The sequence below is a fragment of the Cyrtonyx montezumae genome, unplaced genomic scaffold (genome assembly GCF_038088225.1).
Source record: "Cyrtonyx montezumae isolate F1298 unplaced genomic scaffold, pur_monq_1.0 scaffold_11, whole genome shotgun sequence".
In the NCBI taxonomy this organism is placed as follows: Eukaryota; Metazoa; Chordata; class Aves; order Galliformes; family Odontophoridae; genus Cyrtonyx; species Cyrtonyx montezumae.
In genome coordinates, this window is record NW_027071837.1 from 3,812,066 (window position 1) to 3,837,282 (window position 25,217).

Genomic DNA, 25,217 nt, shown 5'->3' on the forward strand with positions numbered 1-25,217 from the left:
CCCTTCTGTTTCCAGGCTCCTTCGGCTCCGGGCCTCGCGGAGAAGCGGGGTGTGGGGGTGCGCTGCTGGGGGAGGGGGAGCAGCAGGCGCTGGGCGGCGCGCGTGCGCAGGAAGCCGGCGTGCTCGTCGCGCGCCAATCGGGCACCGCCCCGCAGCGTCGCGGCGTCGCAGCCCGAGCGCGCCGTGCGTGCGTGCGTGCGTCCGCTCGTGCGTGCGTGCGTGCTTGCGCTCGGCGGCGGCGGCGGCGCAGCGTAGCGTCCCCTGCCCCGAATGAAAGGGACGGTCCCGGCGAGCGAGCGGCCGTGAGAGACCGGCGGCGACGGGGGGTGGGGGTGTGCCCGAGCGGCTCCTCTCCCCGCCGCCCCACCCGCCGCACGGGTGAGTGACTGCTGACTGACCGAGGCACTGATTGACTGAGTGGGGCTTTTACCGAGCGCCCAGTACGTCCTCGCCCCCCAGTGCCGCTTTGCTGCGCGCCTTGGGACGGGCACGGCCCCTCCTCGGCCCCGTGCCTCCGTCCGGGTTGCCCGCCCCGCCCGCCGCCCTGCCGCCGTGCCGCGGCCGCCCGCCCGCTCCTGGGGGGTCCCGGTGCTGTCCCCTCTTGGCCCCCCCCCCTCCCGGTGCAGTGCCCCCTCGCCCCCCCTGAGCCGGCGGCGGCCTCTCGCTCCGCCCGGCCCTGCCCGCCTCCCGCCCCCGTTTCCGCGGGCCCCGCTCCCCTCAAAATGTACTGAGCAAAAAAACGGGGGATCGCTTCCCCCCCTCCTCCCGAAACCCCCGTCCCGCCGAGCCCGGCCCCGGGTAGGCCCCGCCGCCCCCAGAGCCGGGCCTTGGCTGAGGAGAGCCGCTGCTCGAAGCGGGGCCTGGCCCCCTGGCTCCCTTCCCCCCTCCACCCCGGAGCAGTACCGTTCTCGGGATCGCCCCTCTGCCCCGTGAGTGCGCGCAAACTTTCCCGGAGCCCGGTCTTGCCGCCTGCAGAGCTTCCCCGCCTCGGCGCATTCTGTGCCGTTCGCAGTTACCTGCTCCGTGCCCATTGTTCGGGCTGCCCGGAGCCGGGCCTGTCTTTCCCCCTCTCTCTGGTCCCCTTTTCTAACAAGTTACGGGCGCAAGTCCCCATCCTACTTAGTAGTAGTAGTGTAGCGCCCGCAGGGTGCTGCGGGAGCACAGCTCTGGGCTAAAGCTTTCCGTAGGATGTGAGCCTTTGGGCTCTGTGCACTGCAGGCGCTCCCAGGTGCCGTCCTGCCGCTGTGCCTCACCCCCTTCGACCAAACTGTGCCCCCAGCAATGGGCTATTGGCCCTAGAAAGCACCAAAAGTTTCTTGAACGGAGGATGGTATCTTCCCCGAGCATCTGGGAAGTGCCGCATCAGTGTGCTCTGTGGTTTTTCTTGAGATCCCAAACCACCTCGCCGTGCTTAATATTTTTTAAAACATTATGTATTTATCTTGGAGGTTTTCACTGGGTATCAGGCATTTTTTTTACACAGATATTCAAATCCCATGTGATTTTTTTAAAACGTTTATTAATCGCGTAGGCCGCACAGCAAAATGATCTCTGTTTGAGAAAGCATAGCATACAGATCGCTGTCCTTTGTTGTGAGTACCAACAGGAGCTTAACTTCTATAAATGTGAAGCTCCTGAAACGTATTAAGGCAATAAAGAGATCAGAATGCACTTTACTTTCTGTTCTTCGGTGCTGATCGATGTCTTGCACACTGAGCACCTCCTCGCTGCCTGCACCATTGAACTTGCACTTTTATGTTCTGAAATTGTTGTCTTGAACTTAGGAAAACAGTACGCAAGCCTGAAGGTGTGTAAAGCTTGCTTATTTAAAGATACAGAGAAGATGTTATTAGGGGAAGAATCATGTTAAATCCCTTTGTGGATATTAAGGAACACAGATGCAAATGAGCCAAAAATTTTTCGAGTGAAAAATCACAGAACGAGTTTCTTTTTTGTGATTTTTGTGGTATGTGTAACCTTTAAGTTTTATTCCAAGGATGTACAAAACGTGTTTACACGTAATGGTCTGTGTTTTGCAGTATGTGTTTCATGTAGATAGATAATGCATGGTCTGCCCAGGCAGTGCTTCCTGGTGCATTGCTTTCTGTGAGCCAGCCCTAGAGCTTTCTCTGACAAAGCTGACCTGCAAGATTTCTGTCCAGACTGTATTTAAATACTATTCTGAAACTCTTATTTGTTAGCTTTTTTTTTTTTTTTAATTCAGGAAACAAATCTGGAGGTGTTTTAAAGTTGTTTTTTTTTTTCCATGTTTTTATGAAGTGCAGCTCGAGGTTTGACTAACTGGATTCATCGTTTGGGGGTTTAACTCCAGAGATGAAAACTAAATGTGGAGGTTCTGCTTTCAGAATTCTTGGCCTATACTATAGCTGTGTACCTCGTTCATCTTATTCAGAAAGTGGGGATTTTTAACTGGACAGGCTGAGAAGGGCATTTTGGCACAAAGGAGAGTAATTCCAGGTATAGTGGGTTTTGGTGGTTATGGGATAAGTGAATGTAATTTAGGGAGAGGTCCGCAAACAAAATACTTCTCGTGGTTTTCCACACTTGTGTTTTTCTGTAGTTTTTCTGAATGTTGCCAATGCCCAATGATACAGACAATACAAACAATGCAATATAGGAAAGAAAGCTTTCAGATAATGCTGTGAAATGCTTTCAGAGCGGTATCATCCAGTGGTGAAGGGATTGTGTATTTCCTTTCTGTGCAGCCCTTGTGCTTTTTAATTTCTCTGTATTTTGCCTATTTTTTCCAGCATGAAATCAGGTAGAAGCGGGTGATTATTTCTAAACATCACGCTGGCAGATTTAAGTCGTTCTGTTACAACATCAACATCTATGCATCATCAAACGAATATCAGCACTATTTTAACTTTACTGTCAGCCTTAAAAACCGAATGACCCAAACTTGTGGAAGCACTTTGCACCTGTCAGGTGGCAGTGGTGCACAGAGGCACAGAGCTGAGGGCAGCTGCCTGCACTCAGCCATGGCCACGTCCTCGGGCTTCTTGTTTCTGGGAAGTGACCGTTACGGATTAAAGTTGATGAGAGCAATTTTACACATTTTTTTGGGGATGTGTTTTATAAATGTTTGTATTTTCTCTACAATGTGGGTTTGCTCGTGAAGTTGAAGGATGCCTGTGGTATATAGCAGTGGTTCTTATTATGGGAGAAAGTTTCTGTTAGCAAAGCCTGTGCACGTGTTCAAGATCTCTAAGTTTCCTTCTTTTTCCTACTCATGTTTTGTAGATAATTTTTCCCACTTCCCCGTTGTTGTTGTGTTTTTTTTTTGGTTTTTTTTAAGTTTAAAAAATTTTTACATCGTTTTTAACTGTTTCCCTCCTTCAGAAAACATTCTTTCTGTTCAGAAAGGGATTGCAGAATTGCCTTGTTGTGTTTTTTTTTTCTTTAGAAGAATACAGTAGTAATTCCTTTGTGTTTAACACTTAAGGACTCCCCGTTGCCCTGCAGAAGGGTGTGACTAGTTGATCCAGATTGGCACATTTTTTGTGCAAATCAGCAAGACCTGAAATCTATGCGTTCTTCTTATGAGTATGCATCACCAGCGAGTAAACTGCTTTGCACTTACAAAGAGGAGGAATGGAGCTGCTGATAAAGCAGTGGAATAGCTGCACCACGGGCACTACCTCGGGGTGAACGTTTCGTAGTGAGCGTTGCAAGGCTTCAAATCCGGTCTGTGAAAATCTGTGAGAAGTGGGGATCGGAAAGGATTGGCTTTTAGCAGTAATACGTGCCGACAGAAACTTAATAACATTCCTCTGCTTTCAGTTGTATGAGCAGTGAGTGATATTACTATTAGGGGCGTCTGACAGCAGTGTGGAGCTGGCAGGCTTGGCCATGCAAATTTCCAACACCAGTCACGCATGTTGCTGCAGCTAGCCATTGTGGCTCTGTCCAGATGTATTGCAGATCTGCTGTTCTCACTGGATTTATTTTTTTTCCCCCCAAAATATCAAACTATGTGTCAGCTTTTCTTATTTAGATGAGAGTCTGATGCAGACAAAGGCCGAGGAGGAGACTTTTATTGCAGTTGCGACAGTTCTGACAGTGAGGCTCTAATCTCCAAAAGGTGTTAAGTCTCTTTGAGTAGTACAGTGTTTTATTTCTTGAAGGGTACAGAAACAAATGAATGCAAACTTCTGAATGTCGGATGGAGAAGCACGTGCTCTCGTGTGGACTTCATTAGGAGCTGGAGACCTTAATGATAGATTTCCCAATAGGTTGCTGAGAGCATGTGAAAATGTTGAGATTCATGCTGCATTTACCCCTCATTTGTTTTTCTTAGATGAGTGTAACATTTCTCCCGCAGTTACCCATAGCTGGTATGGTACTGCTGAGTTTACAGTGGGTGTTCAAAAGGTTTCCATTGCAGCTGGTGTGTCAGAGATCCTTCTAAAATGTTGTTCCTACCACTGTTCGACAAGCCACAATATATCTGTGCCATACCTAAAATGGTAACGTTTTATCTTCTGATCGCCACCCTGGTGTGAGCGTTGTTACTCTGCAGGCTGCTCCCTGAGCTTTTAAACGCAAAATGAGCTCAGGGTGTGAAGCTGGACTCCTCGGTTCTTCGGTTCTGTTTTAGCATAAGCTCAGTGGGATAGGTTTTCTTGCTGGCACAAGCAGTGTGCTTGCTACAAATTGCTTTGCTGTAATAAGTAGAATAGGGTTAAAGACCTACAGCAACTCCACCCCCCCCCCCCCTCCAGCCCTTACAATTGCCATTCTTGTTATACTTTCAGTGTATTTCTTTTTTCCCCAAAGGTTTACTTGTGTTCAAAGTTTTGTTTTAATGTTCAAACTTTTTGTTTAAAGATTTGCTGTTTCAGTTTCACTCCAAGTAGCCAGCTACCTCCTCAGCTGAGTGCACAGTTATTGAGTATATTTTAGTAGTGTAAACTGAAAGATAAAGATCAGTTTCAAGTGACCGATATTCTATTTATAAAACCGTAAGCTAAATTGCCCTATGTTGATGTTAACATGCTGATTACACTTTTTTTTTTTTCCTGTAGCATTGAGAGGATTAAAGTGGCATTCTAAGGGCATTTAAAATCATGACAAGCTCAGTTGGACAGAAAAAAGTCTCTTCAAGACAAAGGAAGTGTGGTTTTTGTAGATCTAATAAAGATAATGAATGTGGACAATTATTGATGTCAGAAAACCAGAAGGTGGCAGCACATCACAAATGTATGGTAAGTAACCCATAGGAAAAAGAAAATGAATGTCGTGAACCAGTAGAAGACAACAAACCCATCTTTAAATAATATTAAAAATCAATCAGCTGTGGCACTGGGGAGATGATTAATCACTCTAATTTGAGGTTTCAGTGTTTGTCAAGTGTGCAAGTGTTTTAGGTAATGTACATACTTAAAAGTTTTGTTTTTTAATTTTAGCTGTTTTCATCTGCACTGGTATCTTCACACACTGATAATGAGAGTCTTGGTGGGTTCTCTATTGAGGATATTCAGAAAGAAATAAAGAGAGGCACTAAATTGGTAAGTCTGTTTTGAGCCTTTGAAAATGAAGGACAGAATTTGCTTACCTCCTAGATAGTTGACAGTGAAATTGCTCAGTGTGTTATCATATCTGTTGTTTGTTTGAGGCTCTGAGGAAATGCACAGCTTACAAAGTGGGATGGTGAAGTGATCTTAGAGGGGAAAAAGCAAATCAGTAGATTTGATGATACTCAGATCTAAATGAAATTTAAATGATGGTTGAAGCACCCTTAAGAAGGCATTCGAAGTAGCTTTTTCTAGTCAAGTCCACTCTCATGTATATTACTTTTTTTTCTGACAGTTAGAGCTTAATGATGGAACTACACGTCCACAAGTACTATTTTTACAGCCTCCTTTTTTTTTTGTCAGAGCAGTTGTATAGTTGTTTTCTGAGCAAATCTGAAAACTCATTTTCAGAGTATGCCTACTTTTTCTTTTAATGGACTACATATAAAAAAGAATGTTCCTTAAATTGATATTTCAAACCCAACCATTTCTGTTGAATATTTTCTGCTAGATTTAACAATGAAACCCACGTTCTAGGGACCTAGTAAGGATAATATTGTGCCTTTACCATTATTTGGCTTTAATGCTAAAGTATTATTTTAACAACTAATTTTAGTATACTTTTTTGGATTCCTTTTATATTGACTTAATCTAAGGGCCTGTGCATGTCAATGTTTTGAGGTACATCAGTACAGCAGTGACCGCAGCTCTACCAAATTCATCAGAAATGAGCAGAAAATTGTTCTTAATTTATTCTCAAGAAGCTAATTATTTTATTTTCAGAATTCCTCTTTTCTATTTGAGAAATGACTGATTCTTTTATTCTTTTTTAAAATATTTCTGATAGATTATCAGTTCACTCCCCAATTTAAATCACTCATATATTTGCCAGTTTTTGGACTCAGGGTAGGCCCAGGTGTTTCTTTAGAACTACGATTCTGTAATAGTCTAATGTTTCATCTAGTAAATCATTTGTATCTTTTCCAGCATCTACAAATTTATTTGCTCTAATTAGGTGAAGTATAGAGAAGTAAGTGTTCACAAGTTGCTCAGTTCATCTTTAGAGACTCAGAAAGAACACAGTAATAAGTGACAGTACAAATCACAGAGAAACTTTTGCTCTTGGGACTCTTAATTTTTTTTTAAGGTTATTTATTTTGTTGTTATTGGTCCTTTCTTTGTGCTTCTGAATCTCCCTGTGCTCATTCACCAACACAGCAGCTGGAGATGTTCTCAGAGCACGCTTACTGTGTCAGGCACTTTAATCAGATCCATCTTTTCAGCAAAAAGCTGAACAACTTGATTTGTAGTCCTGAGATGTTACTTATATGGAGGGAATGTACAGACTAATTTTGTCTTAACTTGGATGTTCCAGGTAGCTGTTTTCTATCTCTGTCAGTAGCCATCGGAAATATATAGCTCTGAATCACTCTGGGGGTGGGGGAATTCTCTCAGCTATGCTGCTACGGTCTGCTTTTCCTGTTCTAGCCTGTATTTTTATTTGGGAGCACATTTCAGTAAAACTACCTCTGTGTATGGCACTGTGGAAGTATTTTGCTAGCCTGCTCTAAGTTTGTGTGCAGGTGGATCTCATACAGTTGCCCTCCTTCAGTCGGTGCTGCTGCTGACTTCCAGGTGCACACTGAAAGTTGGGGTGTGTTCAGTTCTGAAGCAATACGTAGAGTATTTCGCTGGTTTCCTGTCTGAGAAATGTTTCTAGGTTCAAACCTGAGTAGAGCAGTCTTACAAACTCATTAAGTCTAAACAGTGGGGAATATAATGCACTGATAGAATTATTATGTCTCCTAGTTTGCATGGGAGGATTTTTTTTTCTTTTTGAGAGATTACCTCTTTTTCAGCTTGTCACAATTCACATATAGCTGATATAGATTGATTAATCTGTTAGCAGTGACCATTTCTACAGCAGGATTGGTACCGACTGAATAAATGTTATATTACTCTCAGGATATATAGACTAATGAATCAACATAAAAGTTCCTGCGGTCCATTTAGTTTTTACAAATACATCTTTGCATTTATGAGGAGAAAGTTTTGTTTTAGACAATTCCATGTATAAAAATAATGAACAGTGAACTAAAGTTGATAAAATGAGGTTGGTTTTAACCTAGGCTCCTATAAAGAGCTTTAGTCTCCTATTAATATATTTTAAATTTATGACACATAATACCATTTCAGATTGGATAAGAACAAGTGTCTGACTGCAAATTAAGAGCTTGCAGAAGAGTAAATAGGGATGACCCGATCTTAAGGTGATTAGCTGTCACCTCTGTGAAATACTTAATTTTCTACTTCTTCACTGAGCTGGTAATTCGTATATCCTGATTATTGTACTGATACATAAAAGGAACAAAATTTTCCTTGATTTTAAAATGAACAAACTAAAACATCCAAGAACAGGAAGAGTGATAGAAAGGACAGCAGAGTACTCAGTAATAAGCATTAAAATATTCCTGACCATAACCCCTTCTGTCACCAGACCTGGAGTGTCTGTCTTATTTTTAAACTCAGAAATATTGAGCCAACAGTAACATGAATTGTGCTTTTGTATCTCTACAGATGTGTTCCTTATGCCATTGTCCTGGAGCAACCATTGGTTGTGATGTGAAAACATGCCACAAGACATATCACTACTACTGTGCTTTGCATGATAAAGCTCAGATAAGAGAGAAACCCTCACAAGGCATTTACATGTAACTATTCTTTATTTATTATCTTTCCTTTTGTATTTATATTTCACATGCTTTGTTTAAAAAGAACAACCAACCAACACTCTTGGAACTTTGTTGCAAAAATATTCTGATGATGATTGTGGCATTCAAAAAGCGATGTGCTAAGAGAGCACTTTTTCACTGAAAGATTTGCATGTCAGTGAGTCTTACAAGTGGGAGAAAAATGTACTGGCATTTAAATTTAAATATAAGTAAATAATCTGTGAATCGTGACTGACTTGACAGTTTTCAACTACTTTGTTTATAGGATTTTATGTCGAAAACACAAGAAAACTACGCATAACTCTGAAGGTAAAATTATTCAATATGATTTTTTTCCCATTGTAGAAAGATACTTTGGTTAAATTTAATTTTTCTGTAGAACACAAATGTTTTCAGTAAAATCTAGATTTTTATTTATTTATTTATGAGAAACAATGACTTTGGAAACCCATCTACTTTCTGTATTTTTCTAAAAATTACTGACTGAGGTGGAGAGAAACCCAAAAACGAAATATGACGGTGTTCTGGAGATACCATGTTGTGTCAGAATAAAGTACGGGTAGAAAAAATGCATTCTGTTATAGGAAGAAGTTGGCTTATATTTGTAGATAAATATTCCCAATCTGCACGTCTGAAATAAAAGGAACTTGTCAGGTAACCACTGTTGTTTTCTGTTGCTAACATCCCTATTTTATACAGTATTTTGAGCTATTAAATACAGTTCTAAAAATAAGAAGGGCCCAATATTAAATAAAAGGGTTTGTGATTAGATCACTTACAGATGTGTCTGTGCAATTGTGATTAAAAAAAAAGCTGTTTGCATTCGTAGCTGTGTGTCTTTGCAGAGAAAAGTAGTGAAGTGTGCAAGTGGTGATGTGCCACAAAAATGGGTGAACTGTATGCCTGTTAAATTGTAAACTAGTTTTTCAGTTTTGTGTTCAAGCCTTTTTGTTGTTGTTCTTTTCACTGTTGTTGTTCTTTTCACTGTTTGTTTTCTACCATATCTGTCTGGTTGAGCAAGCATTCCTTAGTTCACTTTTGTGTTACTTTCAATTGAAATGTCACAGATGTAGCTAGTGAGGACTGTATTACTGTACTGTTTAGAGAAGATAAGATTTCACAAATTCCATTTCTTCCTGCCAAATACATACTTAGGATAATGTATCCTTATGCTCTGGGTAGCACAGATCGGGAGGTGTGCCATCAATGTTCCTGCAATACTGAAGGCAATAGAAAATTCCAAAGTAAAATTGTCTTCTTTTTTTTGTCTACTTAAATATTAGTTTGCTTTCTTTAAACTGCTCTTTGTTCTGATTTTACCATTAGAAGGTTTAAACAAAAAAAGCATCGTAAATGGCATAGTAATTGTTCAGTGAGTGTGGCAGTTTTGTTTTCCATACAGACATTTGAATCCAAGGAGAGAGATGCTGATCTCTTTGTGATATTTAAAAGTAACATTTTATGCTTACTGACTAATGGCTCACACTGGATCCTGCTGAAAAATGCACAGAGCCCAGACTCATGGGACAACTTTTTTTTTTTGCTTGGAGCTCTTTGCAGGACTATAACTTGTGCAGGATCAGAACTTGTGCTGTTGAAAATTTTCATAAATGGTTATCTTCAGTTGTACAGTGTTATTCCCTATCTGCAGAGGCTTTTATGGATATAGCTGTCTGAGAAGACATGGGAAAAGTTACTACAGAGACAAAGTGTTGGGTATTTTCTTGCGTGTTGACAATGGCAGCTTCTAAATATTGGACAGATTCAAAAAGACTGAGATTGAGGAGAGCAAGGAGTAGTAAACATCATCCAGAAAAGCTGAGTCCAGGCAGCTCAGTAGTGTCTTAGAATTTTAACTTTGTGATAACTTTTTGTGCTTAAAATATTCAGTTTTGTTATGCTTTATACTTCTAGAAATACGTGTAGCTCTACTTGACAGGGTTTTTTTGTTTTGCTTAATATTTGTGCTTGTAGCCCAGTGCTCCTTCCCTAGGAGCAGGCTCCCTCCTTAGCCCGTACAGTTTTGGGCATTCACTATGAGTGAAAAAAAAAACGGAGTGGTGGATTTTATGATGGCAGAAGCTGGGCCTTTTTGTGCTGAGCTTCCATGAAATCAAAGCAAGTAAAATACCCGTAGGTAATTTCCATAAGACAGACCCAATAGAATTTTAGAGCCATGGTTCTGTGCTATGGCGAAAACTAATTACCTCTCCAAGATAAAGAAGTGTATGGGGTGGACTTCGGAGTTTAAGAAAGGACCTTGGAGACTTTGTTTCTTAATTATGAAATGATGAATTTTGCTCAGTGAGGGGGTAGCTGGAAGGTGCAGGATGGCAGTCAGGTAAGCTTTGTGTAGTGCTTTGCTGGTTTGTTTCTTGAGAGAAATGTGCATATCAAAGAGGAATTTAAAAGTGAAAGAATGGTGGTTTGTGAAGCTGGAAAAGACTTGCACAGAAGAGTGGATAGAGCAGCCAGGGATACTAGATGCTAGCACTGCACCTTTTTTCTCTCTTGTTTTACGTTTCATTTGTATGAATCCTTGCTTGCAGCAGAGCTCTTGAGTCAGAGTAGTTAAAGCTCATCAGTGGTTATGTCATTCAGTGTTGGGTGCACAGGAATATTTTCTGGTGAAAACTTACTGCTTCTGCTTATGAATCACCTAAGTCACCTCTGTTGGGGCATGTTGGAAGAGTTTTTAGGAGTGTTGGATTTGATGCAGTCTAGGACAAATTTGGTTTTGGTTTGTTCTTCTCTTCCTGTAGGTAGCACTGCCGCCTAATAGTGGGATGTTATTGTCCCTGCCTTCCAAAGCAGGTGCTCTTTCTTGTCCTAGCTCAAGTCAGAATTCTGGATAATGTAACTTTTATTAAAATGATGATTCTTCAAGTTGCTACTTTATTTTTTATTTCTATTTTATTTTAAAAATAATAATTATAAAATCTGCTTAACATTTAATCTCACTGCTTAACACCCTAACTGACTTAACCTGAACTTGAATAGTTTAATTCATAATCTAAGCAAGCTCTCTTTCAGTACCTGACAAATGACAGGACTCAGTGCCATTGCTTTCAACCTATCACAGCTCAGTATTAGTCAAATGACTGTTCCTTTTGATACAGTTAGATATCTGTTTTTGAAAGAGTAAAGCTTTGGAACTGTTTATTGGAATTTATTTCAGTGTACTGTAAATAGTAATTGAAAATTGTGGAATTTGAGATCTTTTATTTGATTCCCTGCAGGTGGGGCTGCCCTGGGCCTCTCTGCATTTAGAACAAATGCAGTTGATCCAGAATAGTTTAGTATAAATTAAGAGAAGAATGTCATTTTGTTCTTCTGTTAGATCTGTTACATCCTAATGAAATGAAGAATAAAGAAGACAGCCATGTGACTACCTACTGTTAATGTTTAAAACAGATCCTTGAGAGCTGCTGGGTCAGAAAATAATATCCATCATTCCCATTGTAGGTGTATGAGAATTACATTTCCACAATAGAAACAAGGACATGCCATGTCTCAGCACCCTTTTTATCTCATTCTAAAGATCACACTGAAACCTATGCTTCTCTTTTTGTGTAGTGGGTGGAGTCAGGATAGCATTCCTCTGTGAGACCTAATTAGAGGTTCTGTATCAAGCCAATTACTTTTTAAATTACTGTTTAAGCCAGAGGCTGGTAGGAAAAACATCCCAAACTTGTTGACATTATGACTAAGAAACATTTTGATTCATCTTGGGATGATTTAATCAGCATTTCTTCATAGCTGCCTTTTCTTTAAGTGCTGTTCACAGTGTAAGCTTGCCTACCACTGTATGTGCCAGTGCAGTCAGGTGTAGAAGTTTCTGTAGTTTTGCAGTTTGCTGGTGGATGGTTACAATTTCCTTCTAAGCTCCACTAACTCAGCCTTGTCTTATGGTGAATGCTGCTCTGAGTATGGTGGCAAATGCCTGTTCAGTCTTAGGACAAGAACAATTGATCCAGATAATACATTAGTGACCTCGTGTCCAGTCCATTGTAGACCAGTGATGTATTTTGAGGAAGCATCACAGTGGTGCTTTCTTAAAGCAAACCACGTAGCTAATGGAAAAGGAAAAATTCTAAAAGTAATGTGATAGGTGGTATACTGTCTGTGGAGCTGTCCTGTGATGTTATAATTCTGCTTCTTACCTAGGCAAGACATTATTATCCAAGTAAAAATTTGGTCAGCTAACTAATGCTTGAAAAGTTTGTCAGACCAGTTGTCATAAGCTTTATGGTTATGCAGATAATACATTATCAGTCTGCAGTTGTTTGCTTGAAAAAGCATTTACATTTATAAAGGACTATTTTGTTCATTTTCTGTTAAATGTATTTAATTGAAGAAATAATCTGTAGTTCTTGATAACACAGTGCTGTTAAGTCAAAAGAGGCTTTAGAACAGGAATTGTCAGTTCCTTGGGGTGTGATACTTTTCGAAATATGGTATTAGTGAACTAAGGATTTGTTTTTCCACTTCAGCCCTGTTGTCTCCATTTTAGACATGTTTGGTGTAGCCCTCATCTCCTTCCATTTTCAAAAAGAAGATAAAAATTCTATTCCACCTTGAGATACTTAATTTCACATCATCTTCTAATGTTAACTCCTACTATTTCAGGTCTTGTTCACATTATTCTCTTCTTGCAAATATGCAAACCTCTGGTTCTTATTAACACTTATAGATGCACTCACATTTTCTTTACTGACTAATGAGACAATAAGGTTTTTAGGTTTTATGACATATTGATTAAAAATATGTTGTCACACGTGATTCATTCTTTTTCAGACATATTTTTAAGGACCTCTTGCCTTAATGTGCTGAAGTTCTTTTTTTAAAAATTTTTCTGATATTCTGTTTCTCTTCTGAAAGCATAGCAAGCATGATTTTGTTCTTGGTAATTATTAACAGCTTTTCTTTTATCATAAAGGCACTGGGAAACTTCCTAAATATGCTTTCAGGTTTACATAGCAGCACATCTAAGGCACTTCCACATTTCTGCATTAGGACTTCCTTGCATGTACAGTCCTACTTGCAGATGTCATTCTCCAGTCAGTTCTGTTTATCTTCCTTGTGCAGACTTAGACCCTTTGCTTTTGGCTCCATTAGCCCGTTGTTTAAGATAATGTGGGAGGTACAGAGAGCATTGTTACTTTTCTTGAGCACATCCTCTTTTTATCTGTTGTTTCAGAACCTTTAAGACATTTAATTCTATGTATTAGTTTGCTTTAACCTAGCTTTTGGAGAAGGATGATTCCTGGTTTATTTCAAGCTCAAGTAATAAAGAATAGATCAGTGATTTCTCAACTTCTGTGTAAAGCTTTATTTTAGGCAGGAAAACATCTCAATCCTTTTTTCCTCCAGTCAGATCAAAAGAGAATTCCTTAGCATTCTCTCTGAAGCTGAGTCTCCGTTAACAGTTTATAAAGTACAGAACTTTGCTCATCTTCTTTTTGTGGTACTTTGTACTGCTCATAAATTCCCAAATATGGGGCTTGTTATTGCTCATCTTTCTGCTCATCTGAGTTTACAGAATCATGTTCTTAGATGCTTCTGAAAACATAGAATATTTCCTCTTGATTTCTACCCCCTTACACCCTCCCTTCTGAGAACACGTTGCGTATTAAGCTTGTTTTTTAAGATAAATTATTTAGGGACTTCTGCACAAAGCTTGTAAGATACCTCCTTTGAAGAGTTCAGATAAGCTGGTATTGAAAATATTGTGGTGAATTTACAATGCAGTGGTGGGATATGGGATGGGGGCAGTTGAAGAATATTTAGGGAGTCAGGGGATTCAGAGCTTGGGTGATATCCATGATGAAACTTCATCTGGCGAGGGAGGAGTTGAACAACTTTTTGTGTTTTCCTTAGTTCAAGCTGACATGAGAAGTTGGAAACACCCAACCATCAGATGCCAGGGAAACTGGGTAAGCTGGCAGTGGGCTTGAGGGGAGGGATAGGGCACGAACCAAACTGCGTGTTGAAACAGTAAAGGACATCCAAGGCAGGTGTATTTTAAAGCTGGTTACAATTTTCTTTATACTTGTATAGTTACACCAGTCCATAGCACTGTTAAAAAGGAGAAACTTGAACGTTGTGTGCTGTTGGTCTTACAGATAGGTGTGGTAGTGCAGATGGTCACGTTTCAGGGTGTTAATCCGTAGGTCCGTGTCACTTGTATAGAGACCTGACTCCACAAGGAATTATACTGACTGGGATCAAGTTGCTGGATTTCAGTGAATTCTGAACTTCTTTGGATGTGCTAGTTTTGAGGACAGGAAAGGGATTCTCCTTAGAGGACAGCTGTACAGTCGTGGTGGATTTTTGTTACATTGAAAACACCCTTAAATACAGTATGTTTACTTTTCAAATTTTAAATATTCTACTTATGGATTAAAAGTCATACTTGAGTACGTCCTCTACAAGGAGGTTGTGGCATTTCTCATATGAAGTTGGTTGTCCCATGTGCTTGTATTTTTTGCACTTAAGGTTCATTTCCAGTTGTGAGTGTGTGAGTATATAGGGTTTCAAATAAGCTATAGTGCTTAGCAAAAGAAGGGTGGACTAAATGCATTACAGTTGACAGGATTCTGGGGAAAAATAATAATGTTGGTTAATGGGCTGCATTCCATTTCATGAAACACAGTAGAGAAATCTATGGAATGATTTCGGAAGGAATATTGGTAACTTATACACTGTTATTTAAAGGCTCAACAATTTAATAGTTGCTTTGTTTCTTTTCAGTGAAGAGCCATCTATGCAAAAGATTGACAGATTTTTAATACATTGGGGGAAGCTCTTACATATGATGAGAGACAAGATGGAATTATTTTCTTTGAAATAACTTTTTAGGTTGTAGTAAAATTTGCTATGCACAGTCTGAGAGGTAGGATATTTAAACTGCACAGCCTTGCTTTGAGAATGTAGCAAGTAATGTTAAATGAAAATAAGTTTAGATAGTAAACTGAAAAGGAAACGTGGAATGTAGTGTTTCACTAGATAATCCCTGCCATCATATTCTTTCTTTTTCAGAGCAAAATAAATAGTGATACTCTTGTCATCTCGGGAAAGAATAGAATGTGTACTGAAGAGTAGGGAAGTTGTGGTAGATGCTTTTATGTATTCTTGTAGTCACTTGGGAATATGTCTATATAACTGATTAATCTGGTGATTTAAGCCAGAATAATATGAAGAATTGTATGAATTTCTTCCCAAATTTTTGCCTCCTTCTAATTACATGACTACATGGTGCTTTTGGGGAATTACATTTCATTATAATATGTTGTAATGCATTTGGGTTAGTTTTCTTTATATACACGTGCAAGAAGCTGTTGTTACTTCAGAGTTTAGCAAGAAATGTGATAGAGCAAACTTAATAGGATACACTTGGATGTGAGACTTCAATTTTCTGCTACTAAAATTTCATGGCCATGGAATGTACTCAGGGCTTTGACTTGAAACTTTTGTGCAGTTAATCGTGAGCTAGAATAAATGTGATTTGATTTTTATGTGCTAATAGATAAGAAAGATGAGTTCTGATGAAGCAGCTTTTAAAGAAAGATGTTCTATCTGTATATTGAGACCAAGATATAATGGTAGTAGCTGCCCTAGCAATACTTAATAATAACATCACAATAGATAAACGTCCCATTAATGTACAGTAGAGATATTCCAGATCTTCTGACTAGGACTTCCTTCCATTTTGGGGATTGTGGTGATGTTTGTGGCTTGGGTTTTTGAGATTTATATAGCAGTGTGTATGTATTTTTCTTCAAAGGAGTTATAGAAATAACTTTGCAGTTGGAGCAGGGGTGGATATTGCATATTAAAAAAAAGTGTTCCTGTAAGCTGGATGAGCAGACAAGTAGTTAGCAACTGTGTAGAGCTGGTTATTCAATATCAGGTGTAACTTAAGTAGATCATAGTTGAAAGAAGCAACCTCAGGAAGTTTGCAGGATTGATCTGTACTAACTGTGCTCCTGAGAAATCAGCAGGGTGCTGTGCTGTAACGCTGGGCAGTTCTGTGCAGCAAGTCAGCATTTTCAAAGGAATTCATCAGACTTCTTTCATACATCTGTATTCAATATATGCTTTCTTATATTTTAATGGTCTATAAACACTCCATTTTGTGGGTTAAATCATCCATGATTTTCTGTAAACTGGCTCCTTTTAGGTGTAGATGCAAAAACGTACTGCAACTAAAATGAAATATTAGACATCTCATAGAGGCAAAATACATTCCTGTTCTACAACTTGTTAATATTGTAGCCAAACTGTGAGTTTTTCTGAAATAAAATACATCCATTAATTATGCAAGGAGACGGGTGTTACTCAGAACTACTGGCATAAGATCAGGTACAATTTATATTGAATGAGTGCATCTGTAAGAAAAAAAATTAAGAGTCATTTCAAAGTGGAAAATGTCTGTTAGTCGTGTTCTTAGTGAAGATGAATATATACACCTGAGGCCACGTGTTGGTCCTGGAAGTAGAATTTGTAAGAAAGGTTAAAACTTTCCCAAACATGACACAGCTTTGGATCTTTTTAACATAATACATGTGGTATGAACATAATACATACCTATGAACATAAAAAAGTAAATGATGTTTTCAGGATCTTGCAAGATTGTAGTGTGGAAAGGCTACTATTTTAATTTATGAACAAAATAAGGAAAATACAGGTTGTTTTTTATTGTCTGGTTTTGGTTGTTTTGTGTAATATTTTTGAGAATTATTATTTGATGATGTTTTCTAACTTCTAAAGCAGATTTAGAAGAAAGTATCAACGAACATGAATTGGAGCCTTCACCTCCCAAAGGAAAAAGGAGGGGTCGTAAGGGAAAGCCAAGAAAAACAAATTTAAAAGGGCAATCAGAAGACACTAGATCCACATCCTCACACGGCACAGACGAAATAGAAAGCAGTTCCTATGTAAGCAGTAAATATGCTAAACTTCTTAGAAGAAAGCATTGTGTGTTTCTTTGTGACTATAGTTTTAATTAAAATTTGCATTTTGTCTGAGCCTCCAGCTGGTGGCCACAGGCTTTTAAAATTGCAACCTTATTTATAACCCAGCAGTATATTTTAGTAAAATGTTTTTCTTTCAGAGAGACAGGTCTCCCCACAGAAGCAGCCCCAGTGATACAAAACCTAAATGTGGATTCTGTCATGCAGGTGAAGAAGAAAATGAAGCTAGAGGAAAGCTTCATATATTTAATGCCAAAAAGGCTGCAGCACACTATAAGTGCATGGTGAGTAACAACAGTGTTGTTAATCAGTTTATTATGAATTTTATCTGAATTGCTGTTTTAGGTTTTAATACAGTATCCTCGCATGTAATTACATGTGAATATTGTCTGCTTGTTGATGATCTCTTTAAGCACCAGAGTGTTGTGAAATGTGCAGTTCATTTATTTTCACTGCAGGCAATATGGATAAAAGTTGGCTATGTGCAAAGAGATGGAATTAGTTCAGGGAAAGTCTTTAGCATATTAAAAATGTCCCATGGGTATCTAAATGCATACACAGTATTCAAAAGGAAAATTAAAAAAAAATTAACTGTGAATCCTCTTCAAAAATACAATTCAAGCACCTTTACTCCACAGGCACTCAGATAAAATCCAGGTAGAATTATTGAACTTGATTCATTTTCTGACCAGTGGAACCAAGCTGTGTGACTCAAGTAGAGAGTGGGACATGGAAGTTCTAGAAAATTCCTGCCTTTAGATGATCTCATTTGGAACATTGTCATCTTGAGGGAATTTGATAATTTCAGTGCTCTTGAGCAAGTAGTGCTGCCTTTCACATAATCAGCTCCATGAATGAAGTAGTGCTTTGCAGAATGGCCTCAGCAGTTTATATCATACCTCAAAATGTATAAATGCTCCAAGCAATCCGTATATTAATTGTCTTTCTATAGCTAGCCGAACTAAACAGAGAGCTGGTGTTGGGAGGGAAACAGAATACTCCTAAAAGGTTCAGTGATACAATAATTAATGATACTTCTCATTTATTTCTTTACATTTTCAGCATTTTTTGTCTACTCCTTTTACTTTTAAAATACATCTCTTCAAAAGTAGCAAGTGTAATTAAATCAGTCAGGTGGATACATCAGGCAGGATGGCTCATCATGTTAATGGATTTTAGCCTGAGATAACTGAGTACAGAATGTCCTCTTCTTTGACTCGTGCACATAATTTTTTAGCCATGTTGGTGACCTGAGAATATTTTGGACTTATTTATTTTGCAGTTGTTTTCTTCTGGCACTGTCCAGCTAACAACAACATCAAGGGCAGAGTTTGGTGATTTTGATATCAAAACTGTACTTCAAGAGATCAAGAGAGGAAAAAGAATGGTATGTATCAGGAGAATGTAGTGAATATATCACTGATTCTACTGAGGTATATATAGGTCTGCTTTGTGAAACAATCTTTTCCATCTAGTTGCTCATACAAAATTTAAATGTACTGTTACTTTTGGCATAGCTAACCAGATAGGAATCACGTTTATAATTAGTGGTGGTTGGGCATGTGCCATTTAGAGTCTGTAAATGATAATTGGCCTTCCTGGAACTTCAAGAGAGTAAAAGTCAAGTTAGTAGAAGTACCCTTACAAAACTGCAGATAGGCTTAGGGAATCCATTATTGCAGTGACTTCTTTCCAACTGATTTGGTGTTTTAATATGAAATAAGTGGGGTTGTTGGCAAAATATTACATTAAGAAAATCTGAAATTTTAATATAAAGTGTTAAGAACTTTGCAGGAGAAAAAAAGGAAAGCAAAACCTGGTAGCATTGCCAGTTGAAAAAAATAGTTTAAGATTCTTAGTATATCAAAACACTGACTTCATTGGTAATAAAATAATACTTGGAAGTGCAGCAATACTTAGTAAAACTGCATGTGGCAGTTTTCAGTGTAATGGACAGGTAAATCTGAGCGTCCATGTTTTTAGTAGATTTATTTTACAATAAGTTTGATTACCTTTTAATTGGAAGGATGATGTGCCAGAGAAATTACTGTGTTCCAGAATAGTTGCTGTAAACATGAGGATCACTGATCTGAATATGAACGGAATGTTAAGAGACGGAAAGGCTGAGCAGTGTCATTGTTTTCTTTCTCCTAAACAGAAATGCACACTTTGCAGCCAGCCTGGTGCTACTATTGGGTGTGAAATTAAAGCCTGCATAAAAACATACCATTACCACTGTGGAGTAGAAGACAAAGCTAAATACATCGAGAATATGTCACGAGGAATTTATAAGTAAGGACCTATGTAAATCCTGAGTCTATAATGCAAGTAAAGACATTTCATGGCATTTCTTCTGCTGAACTTGATGTCCCATGTATTATTTTAAAATATATGTATATGTTATTAAATAACTGTTAACTACGCAAAACATTTCAATTAGTCTGCTAAATTCAGTTTTCTGTAGTAATATGCAAATTGAGAAAAAAGTAGTGATTTGACTTAAGATATTTTCCTCCTTAATTAATCTTATTAATACTATTATGGAAGTCCAGCATAATCTACGTTAGGATTCCTCCATATGGATACATTTTGTAGTTTTACTTTGGCTTTATTTGGATCCCCTGACTTCCACTGCTTCCTTGCTGCTGTGATTGAGTTTCTAGTGCCCACAAGAGGGCATTCTGTGAGCAGTGCAGCAGTTTTGGAGACGAGGATTGATCCGAGCTCTGCTGGCTAGTCTTTACTACAGCCTTGTTTTTTTCTGTTTAACTGATGCTTGGCTGAAAAACGTTGAATGATTTAGATTTACCAATTTTCTTGCAGTACTTCTCAAAACTAATTGAAAGGAGAGCATCTTTGATGGATGTTTTCAGTAAAAATCCTTCCTGTTTCTTTCATTGTGCTAGACTCTATTGTAAAAACCATAGTGGAAATGATGAAAGAGATGAAGAGGATGAAGAAAGAGAAAGCAAAAGCCGTGGGAAATCAGGCACTGACCACAATGACATTCCTCAGCAGCAGCTCAATGGAAACTAGGTATGGAAGTTACTCCTGACAGATCTGTTACGGAGACTGAAACACAATATACAATTAACTTAGTTTATTGCAGTGAAGTATTTAAATCTAGTGTATGCAGATAAGTATTTTTTATTGGCATACTATAGAAAAATGGGGAGGATTTGTTGTTTTTTAAATCCAGCTGACTTTGTAACAGTATAAGAAGGGAGGCCCTCGTTTCTATTGCTAAATATAGATGTGATATCAGAGCTGCTAAATGCTTTTCTGTATGATTTTAAATTTACCATTCTTTTCATCATTTTTTAAACAGGTTCAAGGGACAGAGTTATAGAACTGGGAATGGCTAAGACATCATAACTACTAATTCTTTTAAATTGTTTTCTAAAATCAGAAAAGGGTTAGTAACTTTTTACTACCCAGCTCTGTTAGAAATTTCATTGAACTGCCTGAAACGTTCATGTGTGTGAGCCTTCAGTAAGTGGCAGAGTTTTACATGTCAATATTATGTAGTTTGTAGTCTGCAGTGTCTGGAAAAAATGAAACACTATATAAATGATATGTAATATGTACAGTGTCAAAAGTTAAGGCAGACATTGAAATGAAGTAAGATCTATATTTCTGGACTGAATAAAAACCTTAAGATTTGCAATGTGTAAGTCGTTTAGTGGATTCATGCGGAGAGGGAAGGTCTTAGCTAGGTTAATGAACAACATGGACAAATTGGTGGTGGCAACAAGCTGGTACTTTGTGAATTTTGCATTTTCTTCATATACAAGTTCCGGAGGCTATACATGGGAAAGCCGCTCTCTGTTTTTGCTTGCAAAGCACACAGTAAAAAAGGACTCAGCGTCCATCGAAGCACGCTTGAACATTTCAGGTTGTTCCTGTTGTGATTGCTCGTTCTGCCCAGCATTGTTTGCGGGAGACTTACTTGAGCAGCTGTTGGTTCTGAGCTGTGAGCTTTAGAACTCATGCCAAAGGGCTGTAGTTCATTCTTTCCCCAAGGACCCACCTCTTTCTGTGTCTCTGATTTACAAAGAACACTTCATTAAGTGTGATTAAAACCTTATTAGATAAATGCTTGGACTCTGAAGCCCAGTATTTTCCTCTTCAGAGAGTTACAATTCTTAACTCCCTATGGAATTTAGCCACCATATCTGACTTCCATACCTCAAGTGTTCTGTGTTGTGTGGAACACTTCATGTTTAGTCCAGAATATGAACAGAGGTCCCATATTCTGTAAGAAGAATGAGGAAACAACCTTTTTTGCTAGATTGGTATTTATTTTTTAATCTTATGACCACTATGTGAGAAACTGCTTATCATCCTTACTGTTTTGGTGATTAATTTTTTTTCTTCCACTTTCTGTCAAGTCAACAATCACATCACGGAATTCTTCTGTCTAGATTTTGATGTTCCTATAGGGAATAATCAGATCTAAGTGATACCAAACCTAACAGATCAGTCCTCTGACTGCTTTCAGAATACCTTGTCATTTCTAACGGCTCCTAGCTTCTTCAATTGGTCTGTTAAAGCACATTCTCAGACTGACTTAAATAAAACCAAAAAGCTGAACCTAGTCCACATGTTTGTCTGTTGCTATCACACCACACTGTTTAGGGTCTTGACTTGTTTCACTCTGAACTCCCAACAAAACTCCTAGATTTGAAAGAAGGAAACAAGCAAAATACACTGATTTGACTATAAACTGCTACAATTCTTCTGTGATTGGTATTGCAAAAACAGTTCATTTTGTAACATGAGTTTCTGTAGCATTTTTTACTTGTATTTTTAAATAATATAACGTGTGTCATTGTCTTCTTATGCATTCCCTTAATGTCTTGAGGGACTCAATTACTGTATATTAGACTTTCTAACATTTTACCTGTTAGAATTCATTCAATTCTGTTTGCTTTCCTGGAGAATAATACAGTTTTGGAAAGAAACATTGCTGTGTACAGAAAATACTCAGTTACTGCTCTAAACATGATGCCATTGATCATTTTTATTTTGTATTTGTAACTTTCAAAATTAAAAGCGTGACTTGAATTGCAGTGACAGATCGATTATTGAAATTGTCTATCAAGGTGTTTTGTTTCTTTGAGAATATTTTTCATCCACTCAGTTTTAGAATGCAAAATAACGTCCTTCAGCATTTAAATTCCTTCTAGATTTGTGCCTCAGACATGGCCCTCCCATGAAATAAAGGCACTTTGTTTGCATCTACTGTATTTTTAACTAAGGTTGGATGACAGGTGCAAGGGGGTAGGTCTGCCAGCATACTGACTGTACTCGAGACTGAGCTCTAATTCATATTGTGCCAGTTGCTTAGTATAATGTTCAGTCCAGTAATTCATCTGCTGTGAAATAAATGTTCCCATTCCATGCCTCTGAGAACCAGAACAGCACTTTACCTTCAGGTAGCAGAAAAGTAAATGGCTGGTTACCTGTTGCCTCCTTGTGCTGAGGTGGCCTGACTAAATTGTCATTAATCCAAAATTCATGAAAATAATGTCAAAAGCAAAAATCTTTTCTCTTACAAACCTCAAATTTGTCATAACTGACTTCAACTTATGTATGCTGGGTAAAAGTGCCTTACAGTGTAAAAATTGTATTTATATGTTCCCAAGTAGCATTACCTGCTGGGGAGTAATTATGTTGTGGTGTTAATATTTAGAAGAAATGTACCTCAGCAGTGTATTTACTGTACATCTCTTATGTCCTTAATTGTAGTTTTTAAAAGCATGACAATGTATGATAGTATACAACATTTACATCCTTTTTTTTTTTTTTAAGACAAAGTACTGCCATTACTGTCTCTTTATGTGTATTTTAGCTTGGAATTTCAGACGGTCTGTCTGAGGGGTTTTTTGTTTGTTTGTTTTGGTAAAGTAATGTAATCTTTGCAAGCATATATTGAAGAATATTCTGGAGCATCTACTGCCTTCCCAGAAATGTTAGAAGTAATGGAAGTGCTCTATAGGTGGAATAGGTATGTTTGAAGTAGCTAGGTAAATTAATGCAATCTATTTGTTAATGAGATGGGTTTTTTTTGTTTTTTTTTGGTTTTTTTTTTTGATAGGCACCTTCTGTTTTCATCTCACAATCAGAACTCTTGAATTTAACAAATCTTGTCTTACGAAACTGGTTTCACTTTATTTGATTTTTTTTTTTTTTGGCCTTTGGGCATTTCTTTTGCTCACAAAGAGTAATGTGTGCTGTTAAAGTCTCCTGGAATCCTCTGGAATGGAGGTTTCTCCCCAACTCACTGTATCTCTATATTAACAGATCTGCGATCGTGCTATACCAAGAAAGGACTGTACCAAGGAAGGACAGGCATCAGAAGGGTATTGTTGAAATTACTTGAGGATACAGCTGGTGTAATGCCAGAGTCCCAAGGCATGATCAAACACCATAGCAGTAAGCTGTGATATTACTCCATTTCAAAGAAGGGCAAAAGGATGGTTCAATCCCAGCATCTGTGCAGCTAACTAGGATGAAACAGATTAGGTAATCTAAAGATCTGCTTATTCAGCAGGTGTTGATCCACAGGAGGTTCTGTGATAAAGCTCTAGCAGGAGTTAACGCCAGATTATTGCTGCCCTCCAGGAGTTAAGTCCATCTCCTACACTCCACAAAGTCTGATCTTAAGGTACAAAGAGCTGTGCTGATACAAAATGATAGAGTATACTGATCTGGCTCTAAATGTCTGGTGCATGAAATGGAATGCAAAGGAGGAGGGCTTGCTTCTTACTGCTGCCTATATGAGGAATAACTAGACTGAAGCAGAGTGAAAGATGAAGGTGTAATAATGTATTTGAAATATCAGACTTCTCTGCCAGGTGATAATCAGTGCATTCCAAAAATATTAATATGCTGAATCAGACTGACAAGAAAATGAGGCCTCATTAGATGAAATTAATCTGAATAGAACTGAAAGTACACTGTATCAAATAGTAGCTCTTCTTCCTTGTGGCAAGGAAAAGATTCCACTGTATTAGTGATAGAGCTGTTGGTTTTTGGTTTTTTTTTAAAGCTCCTGATTTATATACGTTTTGAAGCCAATTTCATATATGCATATGTATGCACATTCATTAGTCAGCAGTGACATCTCAACCCTTAAAGGATCCTGGAGAACTGTTTCTTGTCAAAAAGCACTCAGGTTAGGTTAACATTGCAGCTTTTGCTCTAGCATACATTTACATTAGGTGTAAAGACAAGGAATGTGTAAAAGAGGGTAAATGCATTCCTATCTACAATGTTATGTATATTTTGTTCCTGTTATATTGGCTTTACTTCCAAAGTTGTAGTTTGCAGTATTAGTTTCTTTTTATTGGTATCCTTGCATATATATATATATATTCAATAAATGAGTTATGAATTTCATATTTGCATGTCTGTCCTTTTTCTGGAAGTCTAACTTTAAAACTGACATTTTAATGCACTAAAAAGCAGGATTTCCTATTGAGGTTACAGGCCCATGAAAATGTTGCTAGAAGAGAAGTGAGAAAACATGATACATGGCTTAGTGGTGTCTGCATATCTGTGTACTGTTTCTAGCTTTGCATAATGGGTAAGCTTCTTTGTATTTACTGCTTGTTTGTAGTATGAAGTGGCCGAGCCACTGAAGGTTCCCATTCTCACCTTTCAGGGACATTCTGAAGGTCTGTATCATACAGATACCAAGAGACTGCAGAATGTAATGCAATTATGTTGTAGAAGACCAAATAAACTCAGGATGGGCATTAGAATCATATAAATGTAGTGTCAAATATTAACAAAACAAAGGATTGCTTGAAAGACACTGGGTTTTGTCCAAATACAGACCTTCCTGGAGTGGGAGAGCCATAAAATTCAGTGGTTTTAAAGTGTCAAGAAATGACATGCTACATGCTTTTATGTTATCACCTTAAACAAGAAAACAATTAATTTAATGAGCATAGTTGGGTATTTAT

At 38.4% G+C, this 25,217-nt stretch overlaps 1 protein-coding gene across 3 annotated transcripts; it reads left to right on the forward strand.

The window, feature by feature from the left end:
* Window positions 1–227: 227 nt before the first annotated feature.
* On the forward strand, window positions 228–24,648 carry PHF6 (PHD finger protein 6). 3 transcript variants are annotated; one of them, XM_065729418.1, is made up of 11 exons: window positions 228–378; window positions 5,049–5,228; window positions 5,430–5,531; window positions 8,115–8,248; window positions 8,535–8,578; window positions 17,042–17,208; window positions 17,385–17,528; window positions 18,527–18,631; window positions 19,403–19,536; window positions 20,151–20,280; window positions 20,573–24,648. In XM_065729418.1, the coding sequence occupies exons 2-10, from the start codon at window positions 5,091–5,093 to the stop codon at window positions 20,278–20,280; spliced, it is 1,098 nt and encodes a 365-aa protein (XP_065585490.1). In that variant the 5' UTR covers window positions 228–378; window positions 5,049–5,090; the 3' UTR covers window positions 20,573–24,648. The 3 variants fall into 3 exon arrangements, with proteins under 3 accessions (XP_065585490.1, XP_065585491.1, XP_065585492.1); XM_065729419.1 differs by having other exon boundaries at window positions 23,551–24,648; XM_065729420.1 differs by having other exon boundaries at window positions 17,045–17,208.
* The last annotated feature ends 569 nt before the right edge of the window (window positions 24,649–25,217 follow it).